The sequence below is a fragment of the Equus quagga genome, chromosome 8, assembly GCF_021613505.1.
Source record: "Equus quagga isolate Etosha38 chromosome 8, UCLA_HA_Equagga_1.0, whole genome shotgun sequence".
NCBI lineage: Eukaryota > Metazoa > Chordata > Mammalia > Perissodactyla > Equidae > Equus > Equus quagga.
Window position 1 is genome coordinate 74,613,630 of NC_060274.1, and position 15,368 is coordinate 74,628,997.

Consider the following 15,368-nt stretch of genomic DNA (forward strand, 5'->3'; position numbering starts at 1 on the left):
GCATTTCTAATTGTCTGTGACTCCTGCCTTTTTTTTAATATATAAAGCCAGTATTTTTCCAGGATGTTATTAATCCAAGTATATCATGAAAGCAACATGAATATGTCCTTCAGTTACCAGGTGAAATGAGTGAAGTGTATTGTTTAGCATAGAGACTTTGGTTTATGGTTGATTCTTTAAAATTTTACGGCCTTTTAAAAATTCGGACTTCAGAAATATATTTGAATTTTTAAAAATAATTTCTTCAAAGCTCAGTTGTTTTGTGTGTAGTTTGTCTTTGATGATGTCCAGAATTCAGTCCTAGGCTGGTCACTGTCCTCTGGCAGTCCTTCCATGTTATCTACCAGATCCTCATTTTATCTTTTAAGGTGGAAGTTTTTTCTGTCATTGTTTTTTTTCTTCTTCTCCCCAGAGCACCCCCAGCACATAGTTGTATATCTTAATTGTAGGCCCTTCTAGTTGTGTTATGTGGGATGCCACCTCAGCATGGCCTGATGAGCGGTGCTAGGTCTGTGCCCAGCATCCGAACCAGTGAAACACTGGGCCATTGAAGCGAAGCACGCAGACTTAACCACTCGGCCACGGAGTCGGCCCCTTTTCTGGCATTCTGAAAAAAAGATACCTCAGCTGGCTTTCCATCATAGGACTCAAGTTTGATATTGTATTTTTATTGTTTAAACATGTCATCAGAACCCTTCTAGCAGCAAGCATATTTTAACAAAATCTAGGAAAAAAAAATTACTTAAAAAAATTAACAGTGATGATATTTGCTGTCTATGACCACTCATGAATATATCGTGTTTCATTTATGCTTTTCCATTAGAAGATATTTAGTTCATTTTAAAGTATATTTTAATTTTGAAGAAAATCCTGGCTATAATTCATTGGTATCTGTTTACTGTGTATTAGAGGATAGTAATTTAAAAATCTTACTTGAGTCTTTATCCTTAATTGTTTTTGTCTGGCTTTTTTCATATCATTCGGTTTGTCTGATTGTATATGAGCTTTTTAATAGAAAATGGCAGAGAAGAGTTTTCTTATCCTCATTCCTGACATCCTTCAATTATGTTAAAATTTAATATTCATTTACAGTCTGTCTTACAACATTGCATGAAGTAAGCATGGGTAGGTAACCTAACATATATACTCTTGAGGAAAGGAAATTGTAGAGAAGTTAATTAAGTAAAGTTACATTTTGAACGGGGCTTGCATTAGCACATGAGTTCTTTACAGTGTTTTTTGCCCTGCTACTTTGTATTATTTCTTTATGAATAATAAGATAAGGTAATAATTAGAATTACACTCTAATTCTGTAGACCTGTGTATTCCCTCAGGGTAGGCAGTCCACATGTGCCTCCCTAGCACTTGAAATGTAGCTAGTCTCAATTCAGATGTGCTGTAAGTGTAAAATACACACCAGTTTTGAAGGCTTGATTTGAAAAAAAGTGAAATTTTTTTTATTGATTTCGTGTTGAAATGATAAATTTATATTAGGTTAAGTAAAATATATTATTAAAATTAATTTAACTTTTACTTTTTAATGTGGCTACTAGAAAAAGTAAAATTACATGTGTGGCTCACGTTACATTTCTATTGAACAGCACTGCTCTAGACAATATATTTAAAGAGAATTGCTGGCATGCATTGTGTTATGATTGATGAGAGTAATTTATTTAAAACCTGCTATTCTCTGGGCAAATAATATTACCTTCCATTTAAAGACTTGACAAAGTTGCCATTCATTGTGGAATTTGAAGTTAAAAACATGCCAGATGAGATTTTTTAAATATTTTATTATTTAATGGCTTAAGATATTTGAAAGATTCATTCTAATAAATTGCATTGCTATTTTTGTTTTCAGTTTCAGAATGGAGGAGTTTTAAATGAAACCTATCCAGCTGAATTGAATAACACTCAGACTGCCACACATCTTCAGCCCCTTCATCATCCGTCAGAAGCCACACCTTTCCCCGATTTGACATCTGGTGGATTCCTGTAATTCTAAGCCCAATTTTCACCTTGTTTTTTGTATTAAATTAGTTTGCAAAAGATTACAGAGTAATAAAACTGTCGATGTTGGACATCAGCAAGTTCACAAGGAGGCATTGATGAATGTGTTCACTGTTATTCCAAACCAAATTTTAATGTTTTTTGAAAAGGAGTTAAAAATATAATGTCAAAATTACGTATACTACAGTTGTTAAAATAGAAAGTGTGCTGCCACAGAGGAGTGGGATACTGTCTGCATTTGACATTCTTCTGAGCACCGCAAAATATACAGAGCTGATTCAGGGAAGCTTTATGACTCTTCTAAATAAGAAAACTCAATACAGTTTTCTCTATGGGAATTTCTGTCATAATAAAAATGAAATACTTTGAGTTGTTAATTTCTGAATTCTTAGTCCTCCAAATACGAAGTTACGAAACTAAACTATCTCCTTATATTTTCAGCTTCTGCTTTTATCTCAGATGTTAAAATAAGTGGTTTGGTGCTTTTGTAAAAAGGTAATCTCAATACTTTCCTCTTCCATTGTTAATGTAAGTGCCTCACAGTTTTTCCTACCTATAACACTGTAGGATGTATATTTTATATGAAATATACTTTTCCTTTTTTAAATTAATAACATTCTGCACACAAATATTATTTGTATTTCTTAAATTCAGTCATTTTTATTAATCCAAGCATGTTTTAACTGCACTCACCCACTTTCTTCAAGTAAAGGACAAATAATGATTGAAAAGGTAATTATTTATTACATCTAGTTCCTTCTAGACTTTAAGTGTTTCCATGTGCCTTATTTTGAAAAACTTTGAAAGTATAAAATGTCTTTCCAAATTATTTCTTAATTATTATATAAATATTAAGACAACAGCACTAAAATTTCAACAGTGTTTTTGGAAGAAAGAGAGAGACCACTATTTCCCTTTCCTGAAGTCTCCATCATGATAGTTGAATGTTACAGTGTGAAAACTCTGCCATGAAAGGCAGCTTACCAACTTGCAATGAAGAGAAGCAGCTTTGTTTCTGGTCTTTAAACAAAGCACCGATTTCAGTGTCGATAAATTCTTTAAAAACTGTTTTAGATCTATTATCTTTTAAGATATAGTATGTTGACTTTATAAATTTCACTTAGTAGAGTGGAAACTGTTTTTCTCATATTTGAGGAGTGTTAAGATTGAATATAGCAGTGTTTGGTGGAAAGTATTGTTATGAGTGAAATGAATGGTGCATTGTATAGTTTATAATGAACAAAATTATTTGTAAAATATTTTTAATTTTTTGTTTAAAAATAGTCCATACCTTATACATGCACGTAAATAATTTGTTTGGGTTTTACATACTTTTATCAGTCTTTCTAAGAAGTCAAATAATGAGTCCAACTGCTTTTAAGTGATATTAAGAAAAAGAGAACCATGCATTCTCTTAATTTCAAACATTAGGTTGTTTTCATAATAGAATGACCTTTATTCTCAGTAAGGCAAATTAATCACTGTCCTCAGGTGATTTAAAAGGAAAGTGCCACCGGCTGTCATTCTTTCATTCAAATATGAGGTCTGAGGGCACAGACACGTTTTGCATGCATTATATAAAAACTTGATGGGATCCCAAACTGAGATGTAGTATTAAAGTACATTTGTCATTTCTTTTCTTTTCTTTAGTAAATTAATGTATATAAAAGTGACTTCAGACAAAATATGTCAGTTCTCTGCATTTTTAGTCAAAATATTAAATCTGTAGAATCAATTTAAGTATTGGAGAAAACAAATTTGTCTAAAACATTTCATAATTTCTTTCCAGCATGAGGTGTCACTAGATATTTAGACCAGTATCTAGATTAATAAACCATTTTTACATTTAAACCTTTCATTAAAGTCTTCATATAAACCATCTTTTTAAGTCTTTCCCACAGGTTATTGGATGAATTGTTTAGTGTAAAAATAGGCTTTTTAAATTGTGAATATGATGACAATCAATTATACACTTATTATAAAATTAAAAATTTTTAAGCAATATTGTATATTTTTATCTATATAAAAGAAGTAAATTTATCTAAGAATAATAAAATCACATTAAACCAAATACACCTTTGTCTGTATTGCTAAGTGCCAAACAAAGACAGCTTTGCATACTGCTGTATTGAGAGATTGATTCTTAGATGATGTGCACTTCTAAAGCTATGGCTGTGTCTGTTTTGAACTTTCCCTGTACCAGGTGATTCTTATAGTATCTGAAGATCTACCAGTATTCTGATGTATTATGAAGCTCTCCATCATTACTATGCACAAACCCAATGTTTTTTTAGTATTACTAAATTTTAGGTAAATGTTTTCATGACTTTTCGCTTTCTTTCAAAATGTTACATATGCCATGCGTACATTTTTGTTTAAAATATGACTTATCCTTATTATCAAACAAAATTGTATACAATAATATATGGTAATAAAATAATCACCAAGTATGAATAATATGTTTTAATGTAAATTCTTCTTTATGGTCCTATAAAGGAAATTAGTATTTGTGGTATAGCATTTTAGCTATTTTACTTTAAGGCAATCTGTAATATTTAAGGACATGTTAAGTCAATAATTCAGAAACTTCTTATAAAGTTCTTCCTCTGGATATTTTGGCCTTTACTTGAATATAAAAAACACTTCCAATAACTTCATAGATTAAAATGCTTCTGAAATGGACTGTTAAACCTTGTGTTTTCAGTGTTGTAATGATGTTAGTATCTCAGATTAAAATCAAAATTCCATTTCCATAGATAACATTTTAAGAATATTTATGAGGAATTTTGAAAACAACCATTAGTTATATTTTGTGCTTAGATTAGAAAAATTATTGCCCAAACCTATGCTCTCTCTCTAACAAGTATGACATGTTAAGCCTTTGGTGTTAAATTCATCACTGCTAGACACTCACCAAGAATTCTGCAATTAAAATTGTTGAAGAAGGATTCCTGAGAAAAACAAAGTTTCATTCTAGTAACAAGTATTTTCACATTAATTTTATGTTTATCCTTACAATCATTAGATATTTTTCTCAACCCAATAGAAACATAGCAAGTTAGCATCATACTTAGTTCTGAACATTTTGGAAAGACCGTCTTGTGTCTAAAATGCACATAAAATATGTAATTTTAACTATTTGATCTGAAAACAAGTAAAAATCCAGATAATTGTATTTCTGATCTCTGCTTTCACTCAGTCAAATGGCTTCTGTCAGCATGAATGACTTCAGCTTGCCCTCTTTTCACCAAGCCTGCCCAACACTGACCCAGGGATGTTAGCTACTCACAGGACTAGGTAATACCTCTCTAATTCTCCCAGTGTGTACACAGGACCTTGCTTCCAGTTTTACTAAGAAAATTGAGACCATCAAAAACCCAGAACACATCCTAAGTGCATCCGTACTTCAACAGTACCGCTATCATTGGTCTCAGGCTCACCTCGAATGTGAGGAGGTGAGTTTCCCCGAACTCCAAGAATAACATCCTTCCTTTCCAGTTCTGCACTTGGCTTCTCCATCCCCCTTCTCCAGAGTCTTTTCTCTCGTCCTCCATAGGCTTCCCTGTGTGGAGGTTTCTCTCCATCCTGTAAAAAACTTACTTGATCCTGCATCCCTTTTCTTATTAAATTACTTCCTTTCTCTAAAACAATTTTTGATTTCCTGAAATCTGGCTTTGTTTTCCACTCTTCTGTTATACTGCTTTGTGGAAGTTCTCTTTACTCCCTTCTTAACCATAGGCTGATTCTCTGTGGCCCTACAACCAAATTGATTGCACCCTCAGTGAACTTTTTACTTCCCATAGCTTGCATGATATTAGTTGTCCTGCACCCTTCACTTTCCATTTTTAGCTTTTTTCCTCTCCTCCCACCTGTCAACAGGCTTAGTTCTCACCATTTGTGGTTCTTTCTCTACATACTGTCCCCTTGGAAGGTCATCCGTTTACAACTACTACACCTTTATGATGAATCCCCTCAAAACCTTTTATCTCACCTCTAAAGAGAGATGAGTTAAAAAGACATCTTATCTCTGACATTTGTACAGCATCCTTTCCTTTTGGGAGCAGCATAGAAAAGCTAAGCACACAGTCTCTCGAGTCAGACTCCTGGCTTCAACACATAGAAGATGAATCATTGGGAAAGTTTCGTACTCTAAGCCTGAGTTTCCTTTTCTACAAAATAAGGATAATGGTAATACCTGCCTTACTGGGTCGTTGGAGGATTCAATAAATAATCTATGTACAAACACTTAGTTCCCAATGGCCAAAAGTTGAACAATTTGAGTAACAAAATAAATAATGATAGCATTGAATCACAAACCAAATAGGAAAATAAATATGCATGGGCCCATCCTGATGTAAATAAATAATTGAATAAATAAATGAGGGAGAAGGGGCAAATACTTGTAGATACTACACCCTCCAACAGATGGAGGTTAATACTCCTCCCCTTGAGTGTGGGCTGCGCTCGGTGACTTGCTTCCAAAGAATAGAGTACGGAGAGGGAAAAAATAATTTCATGTTGTGGAAATCTGGCAAGCACTACTTTAACTGAGTGCTCAAGGTTAACGTCACCAATAATAATCACGATAGTATGTCCTCCTGATAGGATGCTATGACAAGCACACCTCAGCTCTAGTATCCTTGCAAACACGTAACCCCAGTCTAACATGAGAAAATATCAGACAAACCCAAATTAAGGGGCATTTCACAAAATTCCTGCAAGTACTCTTTAAAGCGTCAAGGTCATGAAAAACAGACCAAGACATTGTTACAGATCAGAAGAGGCTAAGGAGACATGGGATTCTGGGTTGCATCCTGCCATAGAAAAAGGGCATTAGTGGAAAAACTGCAGAAATCCAAATAAAGTTTAGTTTAATAATATTGTACCAATGTTACTTTCCTAGTTTTGACCAATGGACCATGGTTACGTAAGACATTAATGTTACAGGAACATGAAGGGAATAAATGAACTCTATATCTTTACAACTTTTATGTAAATCTACAACTATTCCAAAAGTTTATTTACAATCATTTTTATATTAAAAAATACAGAATTTGTTGATTGCCACATAGCAAGTACTCAATAAATGTCTGCCATTACTATTTCTCTGTGATATCTAAACAATCTCTTTTCAGTCAGAGGCAAATCTGTACATTGACACCAACTCTCCGCATTCTGTTTCTGTTGATTTGATGAATAGCTTGGTTTTTAGTCACCAGTTCAATGTTCCTTTCCACTTTGTTCTCCTGACATCATTCTTTTCAAAACCCTTCTAGCCTTGTTTCCATAGCTCCTATACATTAACTATAATAACCTATTTTTCCATTCCAGTTAAGTACAGCTAACCCTCAGACTGAGCATTTGTAATTGCCTGACTTCTGTCAACTTGAAATTTCCTCTTCTAATCACAGCCTCTTCTTTCCACTTTCCCAATCCTTTCTCCTTTGTTCAGCTAGCTCTTCACCTTTGTTAGGATCTCCAGAACCTTGAGTGCATGTTGTTCTTTTTCAGGCCACTAGCCTGGACCTCAGTATTAGGATTTCAGCAATATTTTTGCTTTTATTCTGGAGTTGCTCACTTCCTTATTGGTAACTGCCACTCTAAGCCATAGTCTTGCCAAAACTTTCTTTTCTTAATAAGCAGTCTTGGCTAGAAAAAGTGGCAAAACTGAAATAATTAACCTCACCTCAAACTTTTACCATGTTTATGGCAGAGACTGACAATTACCTACACCAATACCATTTTCCTTTCCTTTTTATTAAGAGAACCCTAACTTTTCTCTGGTCACGCTGAGGATAAAAAGATTGTGTTTTCCAGCCTCCTTTGTGGATAGGCATGGCTAATGTATGTTCTGGCCAAATATATGAGAGCAAAACTTGTGTGTGGTACTTCCAGGAAGGCTGCTTAAAGAGACCTAATGCATCTGGGAGGAGCCTTTTTTTGCCTTTCTGCTTTTCCTCACTTGCCAGCACATGTGGATGTGGTGGATAGAGATCCAGCAGCTATCTTGAACCATGAAGACAGAGGCCATAAACTAGGATGATGAAGCAAAAATAGGATGGCCCAGGGTCCCTCATGACTTGGAGCCACCAAACTAACCCTTATCTGCCTACCTCTAGACTTCTTTTATGTAAGAGGTCAGTGGACTTCTGTCCTCGTTAACCCATCTTTCTCATCTCTACCCACCACCCACCCTGTAGTATCCTCATCTCACTCTGCAATGACATTATCTCCAACTTGACTGAAACTGTCTAACATCATCTTCAGTTTTCTACTTTTTGACTTTTATGGTTTTTTCTCTCAGTTATCCTCTCAGATTTTTCTTAGTTCTGTCTTTTTCCTGCATCTTCAGTCATTGAATGCAATGGTTTCTTCAGCATACAAGCACAATCCATTCTCCTCTAAGGAAAATAAATCAAACTACCACTTCGGTTTTTTTCTTCTTTTTCCTTTCTTTTTCTTTTGTTGTTATACATCTGAATAGAGCAGCTGGCTAACACTTGCTCTCTTTACTTCCTTACTGACCTCTTATTTTTTAAACCTTCACAGTCTGCATTTAACTATTACCAATTTTATGTGGACAAACATTCTATTAAGTCAAGCAATCTACCTTCCTTGATACTTTCTTACCCTGGTTTCTGTAACATTGTACTCTCCTAATTATTTTCCTGATTTCCAATTATTCTTGGTCCCTCACCTTCTGTAACACTACAGATGGACTTTTTTAAAGGTTCTGTGTCCTCTTTCCTTCCCTCTCTGTACCTGTCTCTCCTAATAGTCTCACCTAATCATATTATTGTGTGTAACTCAGTATGCAGCCTAATCTCTCATCTGAGTTCCCTGCCCAGATTTTCAATGGTATATTTTATACAACACATAGTATAGTACATTTGTTAAAATAAAAAGTACTAGCACTTAAATTGTCCTTCAACAAAACTGAGTGGATAATTTTCCCTCCTGAGTCTAGTGATTTTCCTATCAATTTTGTTAACGCCCCATCCCCATGCTTCCAGCAGCCCAAACCCCAATGCCCACATCTGTCCCTCTCTGTCACCCCAGTAGTCAGTGCCACGGGACAGTGGAATCATTTGCTTCCACACTTACAATCCGAGACACTTTAGGCTGAAGTTATATTTAGGAACTCAGCTAGAATGATCTACCAACTCACAGCAAGAAAAGGCAGACTAAGGGAGAAAAAGACTTCTTAGTGGAGACAGGAGAGGCGCTTGTAGGATGACCTGGTTATAGGGATTGAGATTTAGAACTGAGACTGAAATCTGTGTTTCAGAATTAGGTTACAAATTTTGACTAAATATTCTCAAGGGTATTAATTTCCATGGTCTTTGAAGGTACTTCCCTTCCTTCTTAGCGAATCAGCTGACATGTGGAATATCCAGACTAGCTATCTTTGAATATTGAGTGAGTCACCACACTTCAGAAAGAGTGGAAAAGTTCACCTTCTTGTCAAGAACTGGGAAGGGTTTGAGATTTTACCGTACAGTCAAGCTAACGAGTTAGCCAGTCTCAGTTTCATGGATACTGGCAAAAAGACATAAGACTCCTGGGTCAGAGGCAAAGGGTAGTTTATTCCCTACAACAATCAGCAGTAGCCAGAATGTCAGCATCTGCACTGGTTCCCCACAAGGCAAGGCAAACATCTTCACATACAGGCGTAGGAAAGGAACCCTGAACTTACGGAACCCAAATCTTTTATAATGGGCGGTGTACATGCTTGACATTTTGCTCTGAAGGGAGAGACTATGTCTTCTAAGGCTGTTCACTATACAAACATCCTTGAAACGATTGTTCAGGACCAAAGCAGTCAGTGTGCCTGCTTGCAAAATGTGCAAAAACCCAAGAGAGCCATGGAGAATTGTCTCCAGCACTTATGACTGGTTCTGTTTGCTCTTTCAAATAAAATTTTCATCCTTCCTTTCTTGACTGCCACCCTGCTCTTGGCTGAAGAGACAACAATTATTTGAGAGTGATGATAGCATGGCAAACCTGAAAAAGTCTCTATCCCCAGATTACATTATTCTGACTCTCCATGGAAATAGCTCTGAAACTCTGACTCTAACACTCTGGTGCAAGCCCTTGTAAAAGTCAATATGCCCTGATGTTTAAGAGTCCCTGGGGTACAGTGGGTTTGAAGTCTGGTTCTATTCCCTTGCTAGATGTGGGATCTGGGGAGCTTATTTAACCTTTCTGTGCCTTAATTCCCTCCTCTGTACAAAGAATATAATGACTCTACCTTGTAAGATCTTTATGAGAGCCAAATGAGATTATGTGTACAAAGTACTCAGCACAGTGAAGTGGCACACAATAATGTGTTAAAGAATTGTTAGCTCTTATTATTTTTGGAGTCCGTATTAGTGTGAAGGTCAAGCTGGTATAATGAAGAGACCAAAAACTGTATTTTTTCAGAAATAGACACTTGTCTAAAGTAAATGGGCTCTGCTCCACAAAGCCACCCAGGCTGGCGGGGCAACTCTTCCATCTTCAATATGCTTCTGACCCTGCCTTTTCCAACTAGAAGGAAGGAAAGGAAAGAACATGTCCAGGACAAGGATCTTTGAGTGAATAAGTCAGAAGTTGCACACATCATTTCTGCTTAACATTCTGTACCCATGAACTTAATCGCATGATCACAGTTGGCTGCAACCATCTGCACAGTCGTAATTCTATTTCCATGGAAAGAGAAGAAACAGGTTTTGGTGGATAACTTAAAGGGCCTAATAAAAAATAAATAGCACCTTCCTTTTCCATTTGAATTTTGAAGCTATTGAGAAATAAGAAAAAAAGTATAAACAGAAAAAAACACATCATCACTTTAGAAACCATAACTTAGCACAAGAGTCAAATGAGAGTTGCTCAGTCCACTCCCCAGTCTCCAATCTAGACGTGAGAACAGAATATTCTGGGATATTTTGAGTGGGCAGTCAGCCTACTTTTCCATGTAACTGCCTCTTAGAGCTCGAGATAGAGAAAAAAGGAAAAAGAGACCAAATTCCTCATGGCCAAGACAATTAATAGGTTTGCTTTGCGTGTTTGAGAAATGTAGACAGTTGCTGTCACCCACCTGGCCTTTCTACCCTGGGGAGAATTAAGGAAAAAAGCAAGAGGCTAGGAGTGCTCATCTTTCCTCATGGAAACCTGAGCAAAAGGAAAAAGATTTTTCTGTCCAAAACGTGACCACCACTATCATCATCATCATCAACATTATTGTTATTACAAAGCAACCCAATTTGCTGAAAACTTCTGTTAACAACCATTTCCATTGTCCATTATTTTGTTCAATGGCTTCTATGAGATGCAGAACTAAGTCAGATTTAGACTTAGAAAACAATTTGTCTCTCTGGCAAAGTATTTTAATTTATTTCATTCACCTCTTTGCACCGCCAGGAAGCACAGAATTCAGTTTTGTACTTCGATGCAACAGCATCCCTCTGCCTTTATTTCAAGCAGTTATTTGTGCTTCTGCCTTAGTACTATTCCTATCTCATGTGTTACTTCCCTCCTGATTTCATCACCTTTTTTTTTCAAGTTTTCACACAAGTTGCCACAAATTCTTTTAAGGTAGGATATAAATTATCCTTATAAAGACACAGTCACTAATTGCAATGAGGTGGAGAAAATATTGAAGAGAAATATGCTGTGAGTGATTTCAAATAAAATGTTGGCCAATTAAACTTAGGAGCATTTACAGGAGATAGAGTGGCTCAGTATAGAAGCAACACCTTAAGATAAAGAAATGATGCCTATGAACAATGGTTTCAATCCTGTCTGCCTTTCCAGAAGCAATGACATTTTTCCATGATCATTCTCTTTGACATTACTAACTTAAAATTATTTGCAATGTCCATGAAATTCTTTGCTTTTTGGCCCCTTTAATATTCCCAATCATAGTTGTCTTACATCCTCTACTATCTCATCCTTCATATTGTTTGTTCTCCTCGCTGGACCAGAGTAAACCAAAGGAGCCCAGAGTGGAAACACTTGTGAGAGTTCATGTGGGGATACATGTGAAACACCTCTTTAACACTCCTATAAATAAGTGGGTGAGACTGTGGGAAGGTCGTCAGTCCTTTCTTTTGTAGATGAGGTCACATTGAAACTTGAGTCATTACTGCCAATTCTCATAGGCTGATAGGAAAACTCAAGCTACACACTTAGAGATGAGGAAATTGAGGCCAAAGAGGCAAAGTGGTCTGTTCAGGTCACACAGGCAGTAGTGGAGACAGAATCTAGGCTCTGCACCTCTGAATTAAGAGTGCTTTCAGAGTAGATCCTCTAACAGCCACCGTACAGGTGCTTTGCTGTGTTGCTTAATCTAGGTTATCTCATTGACTCACTATATCCCCATGAGGTAAATATATCTATCCCAATTTTACACATGATGAAACTATATTTTAAGAAGAAATGAAAATGATGGTTGCGCTAAACAGAATAATGGCCTCCCAAAGATGTTCATATTCTAATCCCCAGATTAGATAGTAAAAGTGTCTTCACAAGTGTTGTTAAGGTAAGGAGCTTGACAGGGGAAGCTTATCCTTGATTATGTCAGCAGGCCCAATGTAATCATGAGAGTCCTTATAAGAGGAAGGCAGCAGGGTCAGAGTCAGAGAAGGGGATGTGATAACAGAAGAAAAGATCACAGAGAAAGAAAGAGAAATTGAAATTGACTTGAAGATGCTCTGCTGCTAGCCTTGAAGATGGAGGGCCACAGGCCAAGGAATCCAGTCTCTAGAAGCTAGAAAAGACAAGGAAACCCATTCTCCCCTAGTGCCTTCAGAAGGAATGCAGCCCTGCTGACCTTGATTTTAGGACTTCTGACCTCCAGGAATATAATCAATCTGTGTTGTTTTAAGCGACTAAGTTTGTGATAATTTGGTACAGAAGCAACAGGAAACTAATATAGTGGTTATAGATTTTAAGAAGGCAAAGGAGGCTTTTGGGAAGAAAACAACTACTCTTCTATTATAATCATTTCTAAAGAAGAATAAAAGAGCTGTTCTCTGTACCTCTCCCCGGCCATTCTGTAAGGGAGGACCAGGAAGTTCTGGTAGTATTCCCCAACCTTCCTCTCCACCCTCAGATACATCTGGGTGTGCAAAAACCCTCCACTTTATGAGGATGATAGTGGTGCCTGATGGGCTCCAGCCTTGCCTTGGCATTGCAAAGAAATGTGGAAGAGCACAGCCAACTCACAGTTTCATTACAGCTTTGCCTTTTCCAGATGTTTAGCTCATGCAGAAGCCAGGAAATACATTGCTTACAGCCCCACATGTGTTTTTGAAGAGGGATCCTGATAAATGTGTTTGGTCTTTGAAAATAACCTTAAAAATTGGCCTTATTCCTAGGAGAAAAATGGCTTTACTGCAGTAAGTTAGACGTTACACAAGCAGTGTCAGATCTACATCTTCAAGTGTTTGTTCTGTGCTTAAAATTAACAAAGCTATTTTGAGGATGGTTTTTACAGCTCTGCATCTAAGGTGCTTGTGTATGAAAGAAAATAACGTTTTTGCCTTTACCATGATGTCATCACCTCGTAGCATCTAAGAAAAGACCATTAAAAGAAAATAAGTGACCCAAAAATGTCAGAAAAGCTCTTCTTTTCTGAACACAGTACAGTATACATTTGTGCAGTGCTTTATTTGCACAGCAATTTCACATCCATTACTGAAATTGATTCTGACTAGTGCCCTATAAGGTGAGTTTTTATGGAAAAGGAAGAATCCAAGAAGATTGTTCAACACCACATGGGTAGTAACTTGTGACATCAAAGATTGTACTCAAGTCATCTGACTTCCAACTTCAGATTTTTTTAGTATTTCAGGATGGTCTTCCGTAGGATACAAGAGTTGAATCATTGGTTTAACTACACGCATCAAGCAGTTACAATTTCCCTTGAATTTCAGATGCTAAGCTGTGGGTTAATCCTCAGATAGTGAGGTGGAATTTCTACTGTGGAATCTATTGAAGAATTAGTATTCCTACAGTAGAGAAAATTGAGGCCAGAATGAAAGATAATTAATGCTTGTTCCACCTAAAGTGCCCCTCATTTGTCCAGTAAGCTAATAAACTAGATTTAAGAATGATTTGGTCATTTGACGGACCAATCTTTCAGGAGGCTTCTCTCCTTGATTTAAGTAGATGTGAAATTAAATGTCTCCCACTGAATATTGATATCACCTAAGATATTCAAGATGGCTCTTTGCTCTCGATAGAATTTCATCTTTCCTAGAAAATTAATGTGTGCCTGTACAAAAGCTATTTACAAAGTTTATTCTTACATTTGTGTATGTATCAAAGAAAAGTCCTTAACGGCAAATTAGACATTTAAAAAGTTATGAAAATATTTCAGTTTAAAACAAAAGTGTGAGAACGCTTAGATAATAGACTCCCATGATTTCTTGAATTCACAAACTATAGCACTTCAACAATCACTTAAAAATTGTTACCAGATTCTACAGTATAGAAAGGAACTTTGACTTCTGAATATCTTCCATGTTCTAGACATTCAATATAGAAATTTTCACCAGCCTTTTGGAGTTTTGAGGAAGCCATACTTCCATTTTATTTTTGGTTGGAGTAAATATACCAGAAGCCTATGCAAGAGCTTTGAGTTAATGTCTACTGTTTTGTTTCCTAGAATGTTCTTCATGATGACATTTTAAAAGTGACTTTAATCTTAGTAGCACATTGAGTCAATGTCTTCAGAAACTACAAAATGTTTTTCAATTTTCTTATAGAATATTAGTAACACAAGATATTAACATGTGGATTTGATGATTAAATAAGTTCGGGAAACACTAGGCAAAGAAAGTTGATCAGACTTTTTTACTACAGGTCTCTAATATGCTGCCGTGCATCATACTTTTCTAAGAGATGGAACTGGTATGCAATATTTTCCAAACTTATTTGACACTGGAACCATTTTCAGAGCTCATCACATGACATTAGCATTCCAAGGAAAATATTTTGAGAAAATCTGAACTATTGTAAAAGATCCCAGGTTCTTCTCTTATATTGTTGGTATGGCTCAGAGTCCTTATTTATAGATACGATTTGGAATACCTATGATGTGCCTATTCACATTGAATTTATCTGCCATTTCTCTGCCTAAGCACACAGATTCCCCAAACTAGCTTTTCATTATTAGAAGAGTTTAATGTTATTTCCACACCTGAAGGACTCACTGTATGGCTTCTTCTCTATATCACATGTAAACATATTCTAAATTTTTCTTTTGATCAGGCTTGACCGTCAAAAAAACTCTTTGTAGTTTAGCCATACTATTTTGACCATCTGAAGAAAGTGTTTCACTGAGTTTTATTTTGGTGTTTTTGATCTTACTT

The 15,368-nt window shown here is 36.0% G+C and overlaps 1 protein-coding gene across 1 annotated transcript in view; it reads left to right on the plus strand.

Annotated features, from left to right (window-relative positions):
- AHR (aryl hydrocarbon receptor) overlaps window positions 1-4,467 on the plus strand; it is a 47,460-nt gene extending 42,993 nt beyond the window's left edge. The window contains exon 11 of the mRNA XM_046669497.1: window positions 1,862-4,467. Coding sequence (XP_046525453.1) covers window positions 1,862-1,999 — 138 coding nt within the window. The 3' untranslated portion in view covers window positions 2,000-4,467. The remainder of the gene's footprint in view (window positions 1-1,861) is intronic.
- Window positions 4,468-15,368: the final 10,901 nt, after the last annotated feature.